At 36.6% G+C, this 18243-nt stretch overlaps 1 protein-coding gene across 2 annotated transcripts in view; it reads left to right on the top strand.

Annotated features, from left to right (window-relative positions):
* Nucleotides 1-17731, top strand: part of TRIP11 (thyroid hormone receptor interactor 11) — a 63785-nt gene extending 46054 nt beyond the window's left edge. For both annotated transcript variants that reach the window (XM_084883794.1, XM_084883793.1), the window contains exons 17-21: nucleotides 6860-6941; nucleotides 8825-8939; nucleotides 9310-9426; nucleotides 11687-11831; nucleotides 14332-17731. In XM_084883794.1, coding sequence (XP_084739920.1) covers nucleotides 6860-6941; nucleotides 8825-8939; nucleotides 9310-9426; nucleotides 11687-11831; nucleotides 14332-14552 — 680 coding nt within the window. In that variant the 3' untranslated portion in view covers nucleotides 14553-17731. The remainder of the gene's footprint in view (nucleotides 1-6859; nucleotides 6942-8824; nucleotides 8940-9309; nucleotides 9427-11686; nucleotides 11832-14331) is intronic.
* Nucleotides 17732-18243: the final 512 nt, after the last annotated feature.

Below are 18243 nucleotides of genomic sequence, written 5' to 3'. Positions count from 1 at the left end.
AGATGTTTTTGGCAGAAGTGGTGATTTTAGAGGAAACATATAAGAAATACCAGATGCAGTTTTCTGAATTGCCATAAATGGTTAAAAAAGTAATTTATGACGATATAAACATCTGGGTATACACTACACAATGCCAAAATTTTAGTTGTGAAAAAAGTTTATATCAGTAAATAATTCAGTCCTTTTCAATTTAATGGTTATATTTTACATGTGTGTTTTATTAATTCTTATAAATATAAAGGGGAAAATTAGTTATGTAGAGATGAGTGTTTTGAATTAACATTTTGTATATTTTCTCTCATATGGATGCATAATTCAGAACATAAATCATTTATTCCTTTTGTCCAGTGTTCTGTTATTCCCAGCTAGTCTCCCTTCACACAGAAAAATCACTCATTTATTCATGAAAAACTCATTGTTTTCTGTTGTGTACCAAGCACTAAAATAGGCACTAGAGATACAAAGATAAGGGACAAGGGTCCTACCTTTAGAAAGTTTACTGTCAGGCAAGAAGGGGAAAGCTACATGTAATCATATACAGGCAACAAATTGTTTACAAAGGAATGAGAAATCCATTCTACTTGGTAGACGTGGTATGGAAGAGTAGGAAAGGTATACTTGACCTCACTTGAATGATGAATAGGCACAGCTAAGCCAACAGCAAGTTGGGAAAGAACATTCATATATATATATATATATATATATATATATATATATATATATATATATATATATATGTTTTTATTGATTTCAGAGAGGAATGGAGAGAGATAGAAACATCAGTGATCATTGATGTTTTTATGAGAGAGAATCTTTGATCATCTGCCTCCTGCATGCCCCCTACTGGGGATTGAGCCCACAACCCAGGTATATGCCCTTGACTGGAATTGAACCTGTGACCTTTCAGTCCCCAGGCCAACGCTCTATCCACTGAGCCAAGCTTGCTAGAATGGGGGAAGAACATTCTAGACAGAGGGAGGAATTCATGTGAAGCTATGTGACATGATCTGAAAACTGGCTGAAGGTCTGGTGAACTAGTAATGACTAAAGGAGTGTGTGTGTGTGTGTGTGTGTGTGTGTGCGCGTGCGCGCTAGTGGACAAAGGTGGAAGTGGGTTGCTATGTGAAGAAATAATCATAAGTGTGAATCACAAACACAAATTGTAAACTGAGGCCCAAATTATAACATGAAAGATCAATTAGGACTGAGTGGAGACTATGGTGAATTGGAGAGTTTCTTAGAGGGGGGCAGAAAATGCTCATCTCCACTCAGCTGTTGCCATGCAGGAATGTGGGCCCAGTGTTGGTAGATCTTCAGCTCTTTCAAGAAACACTGGACATATAGTCTTTAATGTGAAATATTTCATTTTTTTTATTGTGACACCTAATTCAATTTTTTCTAAAAACCCTGTGTTGGCTGAAGATACCTTTTGGGATCAGAGTTACTCTGTACTGATTTGCAACAGGGAGCTTTCAGGAATGAGGTGAGGTCCAGTTTGCAGCTTAGAAAGCCTTTGTCATTGGTATGTTTTCTATAGTGAGAATGATATTCAGTAAGTGGCAAGATTATTATAATGACTTTACTTTTTAAAATTTTTTTTACAAAATTGCCTTCCTTTGTCGGGGACTTAGCTGGACTGTGTAAAGCTTTATAAATTAAATATAATTTGACTCACATTTAAACAAAATGTTTTGATATGGAAAGTGCTGTACAAAATATCAGATTTCATGCTGAAAGATTGTAGAGAGAATAAATTTAATCTGGTCACATTAAATATTTATATAAAATATCTTTCAAATGCACATAGTAACTCTAATTTAACTGTACAAATAATCCAGTAGACCTCAACTTTGCTATTTCAGTTAGTAATAATTATAATTATGGAACAAGAAAATATTCAGCATGTATTCTACCCCTTAAAATTCTGTCAGATATGTTGAAAGGATTGAATTAAAAGACAAAGCAAACTGTCTTCAGGTATAAATAAATTATAAAATGCCCTTTAATTTTTTTTTAATCCTCACTGGAGGAAATGCTTTAGAGAGAGGTGTTGGGGGAAAGGGAGAGAAACATCAATCAGTTGCTCTCTGTATATACCCCTACTGAGGATTGAACCCACAACCCAAGTGGGTGCCCCTGCAAGGAATCAAACCATCTGCCTTTCAGTGCATGGGATTGACGCTCCAAAAAACTGAGCCACTCTGGCCAAGCTTTTAAAAATATTATTTGGTGCTCTAATGAAAATGATCTAGTATAAGTTGAAATTCTGTGATAAGAAAGCATCTAATTGCTAGCTTTTGCTTTGATTAATTTAATTAAATGAAGAGGTGAATTTTCTTATATCAGCTTTAATTTATTAAATTTAAATTTCTTTTTTAGGTAACCAGTGCAAGTAAGACACAAGACCCAGTTTATTTACTAAAATATCCATAGGTAGAATAATCTTTTTTTAATATTTTTTCTTCCTTCTTTTGGTTCCTTTGCCTTGGTTTGTAAAGATGACAAGGCAAAATGGAGGGAAAATATCAATGTTAATGTTAACCAAAGTGATACATATTATTGATATTGTTTAGGGCTAGATTGAGAGATGATATTTTACGAAATCAGATGAATGAGTACTTATGCTTTATATAGTACTTTTCTGTTTAGAAAAGTCACATTTAATCACTCAGACTCTCTAAAAATCCTTGGAGATAAACATGCTCTTTTTATAAAATAGGCAACAAATTGACCCTGGTGACAGAACCATGATTCATACCCAAGTCTTATGACAGAACCATAATTCATATGCAGGTCTGATTCTCAAGTCCTTCTCCAGCCACCATTCTCTTTCAAGTCAAGTGACTGTTTACATTGGCTTAAGTCTAGTCCAAGAGAGCTTAGTCAAGAAGTAGCCAAATGACTTTGTGACTTAATTTTATGATGTTCTCTGAAGATGGTTTTACAGTGCAGTGTTACTAATCATAAGTAAAATGTAAAGTTATGATGTACTAATCTTTTGTAGTCAATTGCATTTTGTGTTTAGTTTTGATTAAATCAAGTGGTGAAGGTCCTGGTGCCATCTCTAGGCATTATGGAGAAGAGGCTCTGATGTGGCAGGTCTTAGGATGTCATTTTTTCAGAGTAATTCTCCCCTAAACTAATTAAATCTTAGACTAAAACTAGACTATTGCTCAACCTTAAAGTGTACCTACTGTCTTCTCTTTCTCTCTCTCTCTTTTTAAATTTCAAAGTATTTTTTTGGCATGTTAGATTATTTCATGGGGATATTGTATTTGGCTAAAAACACATTTCTGAATAACCATGTTTTGCCTGCCTATATAAATACAGTTCTGATTTCAAATTGTGGTTTGAATTAGTGTTCAGTTTTTGTGGAGAAATATTCAGAATCTCTGATGGGAGGAGAGCAGGATGCCTGGAGAGAAAGACAGTCTGTAGGGACCCTGAAGTCTCTGCTTTTCTAAACCTTTCCTAGTTCATACCAGCCTTCCAACTTCTTCCCCCAAATTCTGAAGTTTTTATCTGGACTCAAATATCAGAACACATTTAAACTACTGCTTAGATTTGAAACAGCCCCGCGCATGCCTACAGGGAGGTGCAATTACCAGTTCTCTGTCACATTAGCTCAGGGCTAGCTTGGATTCTGATAGTGAGTGTAAGAAATGTTTACCTTGATATTTTGGCCTTAAGGACGTTTTGACCCTATATTTCAGAACACCTACTCTTATCAATTTTATATAAATATTAATGAATTTTCATTAAGAAAAAAATATTGACAAACTCTTAAGAAAAATTTCTTGATCAGTTTTTCATAGAGCAAAGTTATATTTTTCTAATTTACCTTAGTAAAATCATTTTTATCAGAATCAGCTCTTTGCTTTATGAATTTTACTCTGAATATGTCTATCATACAGTTTTATTGTTTCTATTTAAATAAGTTACAGTATGGATAGTGGTTATATCCTGGTTATGCTCCAAAGCAGTGCTGTCCAAAAATAATGCAAGCCACATGTATAATTTTAAATTTCTTAGTAACCACATTAAAAAGGTAATTAATTTTAGTACTATATTTTATATAACCCAATATGTCAGGAATATCATTTTGATATGTAATCAATATAAAAATTATTAAATATTAAAAGAAAGTAGATAGGAGAAGGGAATCCTGGAGAGGAAGGAAGGGTAGGGTCAGGAGAAGTTTGATCTTTTCTCTACTGTCTCTCTTCACCTTGGGAAGGAGAGAAAGCAAAGACTGCCCATCTTGACTCTGGTCTGACTTTAGCTCGTGAGCGGAATGGTTAATTCACAATGGTTAAGTTACTTGCTATTTTTCCTCTGACTAGTTGCGAGTTCTATTTATATTCAGAATGTAGTACTAGAAAAGCCCAAAGAACACCATGTGTTCATAGTATATATGTGCACATTAATAATCTAAAATGTCTTTACTGGCTCCAACTTTAATAGCAGTCTTGTGTTCGTTCTCTCTCTCTCTCTCTCTCTCTCTCTCTCTCCCCCCCCATCCCCCCCCCACCCCCCATCCCCTCCAAGATTAAATTTCTTACTGGAAAGAAAGAAAACTATAATAAATTTTCCAAACACAAGCCTCACTTTTATAATATGATTATGGCAACCATCTCTATTTTGGTAAAGTTAGCCTATTATATGAATTACTACATTTTGCAATTTAGATTTTGGCAATTTAGAAAACCCATAAGGCATTGCAAACAGTTAAACTGGATATTTTCTATATATATTTAGTACTATATGTAAGTCTGAATTTTAGTCATTGTCCTAACAGATGAAAACAGAAAGCAGAGATAAGAGATCAACCGAAGGACTTGTATACATGCATATAAGTACAACCAATGGACACAAAACTCTGGGGAGGGTGGGTATGTATGGGGGGGGGGGAGGGGGGGGGGCAATGGTAAAATATGTACACAGATGATAATTTAATAGAAAAAATAATTTTAAAAAAAGATATCCTTCAGTAGGTGAATGGATAAACTGTGGAACACCTGGACAATGGAATATTAAAAAAAAAATTAAAAATTAAAAAAATAAAATTAAAAAAAAACACAAAAAACAGAAAGCAAATGGACTTGGCTCAATCTGTAGGTTCAGAGGAAACTTGTTTGAGGAATCGACCTAGGAACTAAGATGTGCAGAGTGGCTAGGGGGTTAATAGGTAGTGCCAATGGAGAAGAGCTTTTCAGGCAGACAAAAAAATCATGTACAGAAGTCTTGCAGTGGGCATTAAAAGTCCAGAATAAGCCATACTTTATATATATGTTACTGATTTCAGAGAGGAAGAGAGAGATAAAAACATCAATGATGAGAGAGAATCATTGATTGGCTGCCTCTTGCACATTCCACACTGAAGACAGCCTGAGCCTGGGCCTGGGCCTGGGCATATGTGCCCTGACTAGGAATCGAATTGTGACCTCCTGGTCTATAACCATACTTTTATAGTCAATAAATTTTCAACAGGAGTGCCAAAATAATAGTTTTCAACATATGGTACCAGGACAACTGGATTTCCACATACATAAGAACAAAGTTGGACAACTACCTTACACCATGCACAAAAATAACTCAAAATGGGTCATAGACATACATTTTAGAGTTAAAACTGTGAAAGTCTTAGGAAAAAAAAAAAAAAAAAAACAGTACTAAATCTTTGTGACATTGAGTCAGGCAACAGTTTCTTCACTCTGACATGGAAAGCACAAGCAACAAAAAAAAAGTTGGGAATTCAGCAAAACTAAAAACTTTTGTACTTCAAGACACCATCAAGAAAGTGAAATGACAAGACAGCCCACAGAGGGGGAGAAAATATTTGCAAGTCGTATCTCTGGTAAGGGAACTTGTATCCAGCTACTACTAGGAAAATGCAGCATAAGTCAGAGTAGGTTTGTGGAAAGGGGTCAGAGTGTAGTGTGTGGATGTGTCTCTTAATTTGAAAAATGGAGCTCTGAGGCAGAGCAGTCTTCATTTCTTTCGGAATGAAATGTGTAATGTAGCTTGAGGTTAATAAGCATCTCCTTCAGCTCAGACTGTTCATTTCTGAGGTAATAGGTGAAAACTCCATGGGTTTGGCTGAGAGCTCCTTAGTCTAGGAATTCTTGGCCCTATGGCATGGTTGGATTTATGAACAGAGTATTGTTTCCTGTTGAAATTCTAGACTTTGCTTTTAATACTGCTCAAATTTGAACTATTCCACCAACATTTTACAGATTCTGCTTTCTTTTAAAGTAAGAATTTGAAAATAAAAGAGTCCAAACATCCTTCTGAGTCAGTCATAAATTATAGTATCTTGATTAGTATGTTAGAACCAGTGATATAAATTGTATTTTGCAATTTTTTTACAGAATTTGCCCTATGAGCGACATCCAGAGCAGTGGCCTTAGTTTTGTTAGATACTTTTTGTAGCTCGTGAAAAGTTGAGTCTAGCCAGGAAAATGGAAAAAGGAAAATCTAAAATTGTCCTTTCCATTTCTTCCCATTAATGAGGGCTTGGAAATGTTTCCTGCAAGGAAGCAGTGGGGGGAATCTCTTCTTTGCTATTTCCTTCCGAAGCGAAGGAAAATCATTTTCTTTGATTTTTATATTTTCTGCTAAAGAATTGATTATTTTATTGGGGGTAAACTGTGTGAGCAAATTCATACCCTAGCTTCCAGGTAGATTGTGTACCAGCCAACCTAATCCACTAAACCAAAGAAGAGATGAAATGGAAGTACGTACATTGAATAAGTACGTACATTCAGAATTCACAACAAAGATGTCCTAAATCTCATTACATATTCACCCAGATTGTTTTAATCAGTTAATGACTATCTTTATTCATGTTTTAAAACAGATGAGCTCCGACAAGAAATGCTGGATGATGTACAAAAAAAATTGATGAACTTAGTAAACAGCACAGAAGGAAAAGTAGACAAGTATGCTCTTTCTTTTTACTTTTACGTATTTTATGAAGACTCCTTTTATGGTAAAACTTCTACATGTAGATGTGTATATGTAACTAGAGGCCCAGCACTGGAGGAGGTGGTCCCTCAGCCTGGCCTGTCCCCTCTCACAGTCCGGGAGCCCTCGGGTGGGAGGTGACCCGACAATCAGGGGAAGGCGGCAGTAGGGAAGGTGACACCCCCACCTGCTGCTGCCACTGCTGGCAGCACAATCCACAGCACAAACCTCAGCCTGCCCTGGTTTACCTGAGCCTTGGGCGGTCCTGTGCGGCTGGGCAGCTGACATCTGAGGCTTGCCTGTGCCTGGGGCGTCAGCTGGGCAGCCGACATCCCAGGCTTGCCTCTGCCTTGGGCCAGCCCTGGGCGGCTGGGGGACTGAGGGCAGGTCCGGCCACACCGGCACATGCCACCACCCACTCCCTCTGGCAGGGCTGAAAGGACTGGGTGCCGCCATCTTGTGGCATCAATTTACATATTCCCTCTTTATTAGATAGGATTGGGTTTTTTTAAAAATCTTCTTTTTCTTATACAATGATGAGATATATGTAGTTTTAATGAGACAGTAAAGTAGTTTTTTTTCTTTTGGCTTTTATTTCTTTTTCTTAGGATATGTTTTTATTGATTTAAGAGAGAGAGAGAGAAATATCAATGAGAAACATCAATTGGCTGCCTCCTGCATGCCCCTCACTGGGGATTGAGAGTGTAACCTGGGCATGTGCTCTGACCATGAATCAAACCATGACTTCCTGGTTCATAGGTTGATGCTCAACCACTGAGCCATGCTGACTGGACTTCTCTTGGCTTCTAAATAGGTTTTTCCAGCTCAAATTCTTTTTCTTAAAACTATATGGAAAAGTTAAAACAATACCATACTTAGAAAATAAAAAGTTTATTCTTACCATTCTTTTAAATAGAGGAAGGGAGAGGAAGAGAGAAAGAGAAACATTGATAGCTGCCTCCTGCACACCCTCTCCTGGGGATTGAGCCTGAAACCTGAGCATATGCCCTGACTAAAAATCGTCTCATGCAATCTTTTGGTGCATGAGACGACACTCTGAGCCACACCGGTCAGGGCTTTTATGCTCTTTTTACTGTTCTTAAATGAGCATATTTTGCTCAAATGTATTAGATCTCAAATCTAAGTATATATGTAGTACATCATTAAAATTTTAAATATTTCCATGTTATTAGCAAATTTTTAATAAGTGTGAATGGGGAAATATAAACATAGCCATGAAGCATGTGAACTGTCATCACCATTTAAGGTGGGGTGGGAAAATTTGAAGTGTCTCCTTAAGGTTGACTTCAATGCAGCTAGGCACTGAGTATTACTAATGGTCACCATCTCAGTTGATTGATTTGTTGAAGGAAGTGGTTTCATAATAAGTTATGTTTTCTGGGTATAATTTTGGGTTGTTTGAAATATTCTTAATTAGACACATCAAAATTTTTTAAGTGTTACTTTAAAATATGCTTACCGCATTTTCCGGTGTATAAGACGACTTTTGAAACGAAAAAAAGTCGACCGAAAATCAGGGGCAAAAGACCAAAATTGCACAAAAATTACCTGCAGATCTTGACGGCAAAGTAAGTCCTTTCTTTGAAGTGGGGGGGGGGGGGGGGGGGGGGGGGGAAGGGTAGTCTTATACAGCGAATATAGGCCTAAACCTATGTTTTAACTGTAAAATTAGGGGGTCGTCTTATACGCCAGAAAATATGGGTAATGCTTTTTATAATTAAGTATTATTTAAGTCTAAGTATTTATATGCTTAGCACATATTTATTATTTCGGTACACTAAATATTGGGGAGAGCTTGTAGAGTTACCTTGAGCTGTTTCTGCCTTCATTTTCATAGAATCCTAATGAGAAACCTCTTCATTGGACATTTCCACACACCAAAGAACCAGCGTCATGAAGTGTTAAGATTAATGGGAAGCATTCTGGGTATCAAAAAGGAGGATATGGAGCAGGTAACTGAATAATAAAAACCTTTCTGAATACATTTCTAACTAAAGTAGTGGCATCATATAAAGTTTTCTTTTACTGTATATTATATAACTTTTCCTGAATACAATTTTCTCAATAATTTGAAAATGGAATAATTTCATACTACAGTAAAGGTGTGGACTTGTGCAATTTGTATAATATCAGTTTAAATATTTTATAACTTATATGCCACCCCTCTTCTCCTGAAATTTTGATAGTTCTCAACTTTTATTCAAGATTTCATTGTATTTGTAGCCTCTCTCACTAAGAATTGCTAAGAATTGGATTTGAAATATGGTTATTTTTTCTTTTCTTGTACTGATAACACTTTTCTGTTTTAAAATAATTTTTCAGTTGTTGAATGAAGATCAGGGTGGAGTTACCAGATGGATGACTGGGTGGCTTGGAGGAGGATCAAAAAGTGTCCCCAACACACCTCTGAGACCAAATCAGCAATCTGTGTTTAATAGTGTAAGAGCTGACTTTATTTTTGCTGAATATGAATAGTCACATGATAGTACCTCACATTCATTGGCAAGAATCAGATTTCTCTTTTAGGTGATTTTATACAGCCCTTTTATTTTGAAGTTCTAGAAACTGAGATCCAGAGATGTAACTAGCTTAAGGATAATAAGCCAGGTATAATAAGTTTACTACATATAGGTTTTATTTTAATATCTTATTATTTATATAGCATTTTTATTTTTCATAGTATTATTCCTTTATTTGTATTTAATCATAGTGCTATAAGCATACAGTCATTTGTCTTACTACTAAATTATGAGATTTTACTTAGTCATTGAGTCAATGAGTACTTACTGAGCACCTGCTGTGTACCCAACTATTGTAAGCATTGAGAATGCTAAGCATTGGGCATGCAGCAGCACACCAGATACAGTGCCTCCCTCGCCGAACTTCCTCTTGTTGGAGGAGGCAGATAGTTAATAAACATGAAAAATAGTGCCTGTTACATAGTGGGCTGATTGAATGGCCTAACACTGTGAGATAGAATGTGGAGTTTATTTCTCTCTTTTTTTTTAATGAAGAGAAACTGAGGATAGGTGATCTACCCACAACTTGATAAAGATAAAGCCCTGTTTTAAATGGGGTGGCCTAAAGTTTAAAGGAAAGGTCTACACTGCATGATTTTAATCTAATAAAGTTACTGGTGAGCTTTTGTATATTCACTGATTGTGTATTACTTTAGAAGAATGAGTTTAATATTTGTTTTCTGTCAATACAAGTTTGCCTGTGTATGTAAAGTTATTGAAATTATTTAAGAAATTTAAGTGCTAACAGGTGACTAATTCTAACCATAGGTTCGTGAAGTGTTGTCATCAGAAATTATTACGTTAAAGTTTTTACTTGATACCTCTGTCACCGAAGTGCTAGCACTTTTTTTCCTGAACCCAGGAGAAGATAATTGCTCACATATATGTTATTGGCTACCAATGCCAGGCCCCATTTTAAGTACTTCTCGTGTTTTATTTTTCCCAACAACTCATATGCACCATCACTGAAACTCACTTTTCAGGTGAGAAGCAGGCCGCTTAAATGCATCTAAGACTACACTGACAGTTAAATGGCAGAGACTCAGGATTTGAACACATTCTGGCTCCTGGGAATATATGATTCACAGTAACCGCCCTCTGAAATAATTACAATATTACCATACTAAACCTCCACCCAACTTTCACTAAGTCAATAGTGATCCACTTATTATTCTCATAGCATCCAGTTTTATGTGCAGAATGACATATATCCATTTGCACAACTGCCACAAAAACTGTTAGGTGACATGTTCACTCTTAATGGAGTTGTGCTGGAACTATCTACTTACTATTATCTGGAAGTTACTAGACTAATTACAATGTCTCCACAAACATTTTAAAACTACATTCCCTCCTAAGCCTCAGTTAATATTAATAATCTACTTGTTATGAGACCAGTTTTTTTTTTTTAATCTTTTCCCCTCCAAGAACTAGGAATTATAATTTTATGTGTCTCAGGCATGAAACAATTCTGGCCACTGATACAGGCATCAAGCTAGGATGAACTAAGGATTGTACATCTGCCTTGCCCCTGATCGATATAAGAGCAATACCACCAATCAGGTGTCTCCTTGCTCATTGCCAGGGGGTTAAAAGTGCTAGCATTTTAATTATTCATAAAGCTTATAAAGAAACTAGAGGCCCAGTGCACGGATTTGTGCACATTGAAAGGAAATTAATTAGAAGGTGGTCAGTGGGGTGGGACTGCGTAAGATGGGCCGGACAGGCCCTGGAGCGAACCTCCTGCAGTCCCTCCCTGGCTGTCTGCTCTTAGAGTGGCTCTGGGGCTTGAAAGGCATCAGGGGAGTGAGCGGGGTCCCTCTGGCAGGTGGGGTACCTCGGCCTGGCTTTCGGAGATAGGGCCAAACCAGGCAGTCCGACATCCCCCCTAAGGTTCCCAGAGTGCGAGAGGGCCCTCTGCAAAGTTGCTGTCACTCAGCAGCTTCTGCGTTGAGCATCTGCCCCCGATAATCATTGTGCAGCATAGCTACCAGCCGGTTGGCTAGTTACTTAGGCTTTTAGATAGATAGATAGATAGATAGATAGATAGATAGATAGATAGATGATTCAGATGGCATGGTTAGTTTTTAATATTTAATTAGAATACTGGTATATTTTCTGAGTTGAAGCGAATACAGTTTTAATATTGGCCTAATATGACTAAAATATTTTTTTTTTAGTCTTTTTCAGAACTTTTTGTTAAATTTCTAGAAACAGAATCTCATCCGTCTATTCCACCACCAAAGCTTTCTGTTCATGATATGAAACCTTTAGACTCACCAAGAAGGAGAAAAATAGATATAAATGTACCGGAAAGTTTTAAAGGTAAAACCAGATATTTATTTATTCAATTTAAGAAATGAAATGTTTAAGTTTTGATGTTTTACAGCAGTATTAACTAAATTTTTAATGTTTTTGAAAATGTGCAGTGATTTCTTCTAAAATTCCAATAAGACATTATATTTTGGTTTCATATATTCTTGTGGTAACCTGATATTTAATTGGCTTAGATTAATTTAAAAAATATGTAATATTTTTCCTTTGAATATTGGTATCATTGTTTTCTCTGCATAAGCCACTGTGAATTATTCTTCTTGGAAAAGGTGATTAAATGGTAAGCCTTTGTTTGGGCACCTGTTTTCCTTTCGCACTCATGGTACTTATTTCTAATCAGAGAAGTGTAGTTTACAGTTAGAGAAATATTTTTTTCCCCTGTGAAAATCTGTTATGCTCAGTACCCCAACCTTGGTATGTTAATAATATTTATAAGAGTAGTTTAATAAACTGGCTTAGATATCCAAGAATGTTATGAAACATTCTTATATAATGAAAGATGTGCCTGGAAGCAAGTAGTTTGGTGGTACCACAGTATGTGTTTTATATATTTATCTAAATCCTTGTCTGAGGATATTTTTTCCATTGATTTTCAGAGAGAATGAAAGGGAAGAACGGGACAGGGTTGGGGGAGAGAGAGAGACAGACAGACAGACACAGACATCAATTGGTTGCCTCCTGCAGGGCCCCAGGGATAGAGCCTGCAGCTGAGGTATGTGACCTTGACCAGGAATTGAATCTGCAGTTCTTTGGTGAATTGGCTGACACTCTAACCACCTAGCCAAACTGGCCAGGGCTGTGTACATAATTTTTTATTCCACTAATTTATAAGGGTCTTATTTATATTCATATCTCCTATATTAGCATGCAGTAAAATTTCTTGAGTTGAAATTTAAATATATCCTCTAAACTACAAAAAGATTATTTATCGTAAGGTCTCTTTTCCCCTCTGAAATCTTTATATTTTAATTCAAACTAACATGTTTGCTAGTGGAATTGTAAAGGTACATATCTATAATAATAAAAGCGTAATAATGCTAATTAAACCAGACAGCTGAATGACCTTCTGGATATCCTTCTGTATGAAGCCGCAGTGGCGGGGGTTGAGGCAGAGGCGGCTAGGGGCAATCAGGCAGGCAGGCAGAGTGGTTAGGGGTGATCAGGCAGTCGGACATCCCCTGAGGGCCTGGATTGCAAGAGGGTGCAGGCCAGACTGAAGGACCCCCTCCCCCATGCACAAATTTCATGCACCGGGCTTCTATAGTATGTTATAATTATATCACATGTCAGATACTACATTTTGAAAAAGATATTAAATAATTTATATATTGAAAATTTTAAAACTTGCTTAGTCATTTAGACAAATAGCTATATTTTCTTCAACTTTTAGAGAGAAAGAGGAAGTAGTAAAATTTATTTGTTCAGATAAAAGTTTTGACTGCCAAATTTAGTGAAAAGTCTTAATTTTAACAGATGTAGACTAAAAATACTTTTTCTTGTTACACTAGGTTATAACAGCTTAAAGAGGATTCCAAAATTCATTATGGCAGGCTCTCCCTCTCTTTTACCCCTTCTCCCCTCGGTCTGTTCCCCCTCTCCCTCTTCCTCCTCTCCTCCATTCCCTTACAAGTCCTGCACCAGCTGATTTGTACTAATCAGACTCCAAAGCCCCTGATGTTCTGATTGCTCCAGGAGTTGCAGGATCAGTTTAGTTTTTGATCCTGGATTTGTTGTAGTGTGGGAGCTAAAAAAATACTTTTCTTCCCACCTTCTGAGTTCTTTTATCTGGACTAATAAATTAACAGACAAAATAATAGGAGAAAATCAAATTTTTAATATATGTACATGGGCAGGGTGCTCACATACACATGAGAATTCCAAAGACAGGCAGCATTGGATATATATGAAGTTTTGGACAGCAGAGAAAGCGGAGACGGGCAGGGTTCTGAGATGTCAGAAGTGAGAATGGGCAGGTAGTTGAGGAAGACCAGAGCGCCCGTGGCAGGAAAATCCTTGCTCAGCAATCAGGTACATTGGCACATGGTGGGCATCTAGCCAGCAGGCCCTGCCCAAGTCCTCCTGTTTACCACACAGTCCAGCTTCCCGAGAGCCCCTGCTGGGGAGGCTCAAAGTTCCTTTCTGAGTCAATTGCCGCTTAGAAATCAATGTCCTAAGAGGCAAAACTTTGTTCCCCTTCAGTAGTAAATTAAGTTTATCAGTTATGTAACTTGTATTTAAATATAAAATGACAACATTAATGAGTTTAATGAAGTATTAGTAACACATTCAAAAATATCCTTCTGTCCTGTTTCCTCTCTCCCATTTCTTTCTCTCGTCCTTCTTTATTTCATAGACCCTGGGCATTGGATCCAGGACCCAGCAGCATATGAATTAAATTTATTTAGGGTTCAAATCTTGGAACCTAAAACACTTGTATAGTGCTGAATAAATAACATGTAGGAGACTAAATAATTCACATTTTGTCATTCAGATACGGCAGAACCCAGGTCTGGGAGAAGAGCAGACGTGAGTCCGTTCTTGGCCCCCCGCTCTGCGGCTGTGCCTCTCGTGAACCCGGCTGGGCTTGGGCCTGGTGGGCCTGGGCACCTCCTTTTGAAGCCCATCTCAGATGTGCTGCCCACGTTTACGCCTTTGCCAGTGTCGCCTGACAACAGTGCCGGGGTTGTGTTGAAGGACCTTTTGAATCAATAGATGACTCTCAAGCCAGAGACGACATGCACAGCACTTTAGAGAAACACTAAACGTAGGTACTTTATCACGAAGTGGCCTTTTGGAAAAAGTCATGTATTTGTTTGCAGTTGTACTTTCTTTAAATTTAATAAAACATATTCTTATTGTTTTTAGAAATTACAGGTGTCACAGGAAGAAGTGTTTGTTATATATTTTTTCCCTTCTCTAATTTAACCTAATTCAGGCTAGAAACATTTGATTTTTTAATCTTAACTTACGGAAATAAGTAAAATAAAAGTAGCTGTATGTCAGCTTTTAATTTTCTTCTCTGATTTTCAAGTTAATTTAGGCTAGTCGAGATACGTGGTTGTCTTTTAAAGATAATCATGAGATTTACACACACACCCCCCAAAGAAAAAAAGAAAAAAAGAAAAGAAAAGGAAGAAGTAATAGATAGCTATGGCTTCGCTGCATCACGCAGAAAATTTATAAGTTGATTACATAGTAATCATCTGTATAGAGGACTTGGTGTAGACAGGACAAGAGCAAGGTTGCCCCTGGGAGGACATAGGTGTCCTGAGGGGGAATGTGTGTATTTTGTTCTATGCACCGTTATCACATGTGTAAATCCATGTGAACTCCCCTACAGAAAAGATACACCAAGAACCCCTCGTGCTGCCATTTTACAGTCATAGCCGCCTCCTTCCTTAGCCCCTCCCTTAACCTGTGGCAACCACTCACTGTTCTCCCATTCTGTAGAGTGCTATGTAAATGGAATCCTATACGATGTAACCTTTTTTGAGATTGACTTTTTTCACTCAGTATAATGCCCTTCGAAATCTATCCAAATTATTGCATGTATCGGCCTTTCTCTTTTTATTGTCAAGTGCATACTATGGGTATATGATTTGGTTTTAAGAGCTAAGGTATCTTTTTAAAGTTATCATCTTAAAACTACCAGTACTTGTTTTTTCACACCTATACACACAACTGTCATGTAAGTGTTAAATCATACAGGTGCATTTACAGAACTATAATTAGTAATATCGCTAAACACGGCCCCTCCTTCCTCTGTCTGAGCTGTCCATGTGAGAGGTACCGTATGTCCAGGAGTTGTCCACTCGCATCTTCATGGTCATCAAGGGCAGTGGAATTACTTCAGCAACACCAGCACCTGGTGTTTGGAACTTAAGAATAAGGGAGTATTTCTTTAATTTTTTATAATCCTGTCATAAATCCTGGCATGAAACTTAATCAGAATGTTCATGTTTGTATTAGTTGTTGAAGTTGTATATTTAAAGACCTTTTTTTGCAAATTTTGTAAATTTCAGTATGCCTTTAAAATGGAAACATCTGTATAACAAGGAAAGGTGGAAATGATATTAATCCAAATATGTAAATAGTTCTGGCTCCGGCCAGGGCTAAATTTGATCATTTGTAAATTTTGCTGTGATTAACTGTATACTTCCTACTGTATTTAGAAGATTGGAAGTCTTTATGTGCTGATGGGTGAAACTGGTTTTTCTGAGAAATTCAGTAACTGAGACATTGCTGCTTCACTACGTCCCCTCTCCTTAGCTAACTTATTTATATTGCCATTCTTTATTTAGGGTACTTAAGGAGAGGCCATCCAGTTCTATATTAGAACTGCCAAACTGCCTCCTGTCTGCTTTGCCCATTATTTCTCTTATAAAATTATTACCCTTGGGATCCTTTCAAACGTACTTTCACTGACCGGCCTAAATTATTTGCTGCTTGCCATTGAAGTTTCATTTCAGTGTGGAGCATCTGAAATAAAAATTTCTAAGTTAAAAAAAAGAAAAGACATGATCCTTTATTTTGAAGAAATAGAAAATGCAAAGAGTTTTTCTCCTATAATTTGAAAATTAAAATTTAAGTAGTGGGTATTTAAGTAGCATGTCATCATATTTTAAATGCCTTTTATGACATCTTAAGTATTTCCTTCCCGATTCAAAACAGCCTATCTCCCTTCACCCCATAGTTTAACATGAGTTTGAAAGCTGTTATGGGCATACAGCATGACCTTACATGGCTGCTATTTAATTGTGAGACCTTGAACTGAAGCTGTAGTACCTAATGTTTCAGTCGTATCATCATTGAAACTATAGCTGACTGGTATGCATACTAAGTGTTTGTTGATCTAAACCAGACATAACTCATCTACTTTCCTGAAACTAAGTTGTGTCAGAGATGAACCATCTGCTCAAGGAATCTTCTTAGTAACCAGCCATACAATGATGAGGCATATAATTCTAATGTCAGCAATAGGACATTTCTAACAATAATTTACTGCAGTAGTTTAACGACAGTAATTTTACTGTTTACTTTTCTGCAAACTTACTAGGATTTGTGGTTGAATTTTGCTTTAGCTGCCACAGTTTTTCACAACATTCCTAATGGTTTTCAACTGTTAATACTATAATAGAAAATCCAGCCAGACATTGAATTTGATTTAGTACAATTCTGTATCATATGGCTGTTTGAATTTTAGTTTCCTGCCATTATTTATTTAAGAGAAAAAAGTAGGGGAAAGAATTTAATTCCTTAAAATAAGCCACTTAAAATATTAAATATCCCCTCAAATAAAGCCTCCAGTTTATTTTAACCATTCAGTGGTTTATCAAAAGTGAGAAAAACGTTCTCAAAATAACTTATTTTAACATTAGGTGGAAAATATAAAAGTGTCCTCAGGGACAGGGGTGGGATGAGAATACTTAGAGAAAGTTATTATGTATCAAACTTAGAGCATTTGAATTTGATTTATAAAGCTAATGAAGTTTTTCATATATCAAAGTATTTAAAGCGTCTTCCATCAAGAAATTTAATTTTGTAAATATCAAGTCAGTTATACTTGATATTTATTTTATATATTCCTATGGAAAAAGTAAAGACACTTTTAATGTTCTGACATTTGTGATTATTTGCCAGTGTTTACTTTTTAACTTCTAGGTTTCTGTACTTAAAATTGATAAATTGTCTTGATTTTTAGGGAAATAACTTAATGGGGGAAATTTATAACCCAACTATAGTATTGGGTTGTATTTTATAAAACTTAAGTCAATGCATTTCTGAATTTCTCAGGAGCACTGCAAGGCAAAAAAATACTCCAAATAAAAATGATATATGTGAGTTGGCGATGTCTGCATCCACAATAAAAAAAAAAAAGTTTTTAGCAAACAGCTGCTGACTTTTTCTTTAGAAGGGGGAGAAATGACTTACACATGTTGTTTATAGCAGCCGTTGATCAACTACTGAAGCTAATGTCTTCAAGTGCTCGCCGGATGTCTGCTGTGAGCATACTGTTTGAGCCTTGGAAATGTTAAGTATGAAGTTTTATAGAGGCTTACCGTAAGATAACGGATGAAAAGAGGATCTGAGAGGTTTTAGCCAGCCTGTTCAGAGGGGATATTATGCATCATCCGGCCTTCATGTTTCTGCAAGATGATCAGTAAAAAAATCCTGTCTTCGTTTTTCTGAGATGTGGAATTTGAATATTTTTAACTGTTCGTGCATTGTAAGGATCATAGGTTTTTAAGTTGGGAGGTGGCTTCTTTTGACTTTTAACAGCATTACTTTGATGGAATTGATTTTTCTCATCTCAAATAACCTGTGTAATAAGCTTATGGGGTTGTAAACATCAAATGATGCATTCATTCATAGTATTTATTAAATGATAAATGTGCCACTTGTG

Source organism: Pipistrellus hanaki (assembly GCF_964339955.1).
Source record: "Pipistrellus hanaki genome assembly, chromosome: 1".
NCBI classification, from domain to species: domain Eukaryota; kingdom Metazoa; phylum Chordata; class Mammalia; order Chiroptera; family Vespertilionidae; genus Pipistrellus; species Pipistrellus hanaki.
This window is presented reverse-complemented; position numbering and strand designations above follow the sequence as displayed.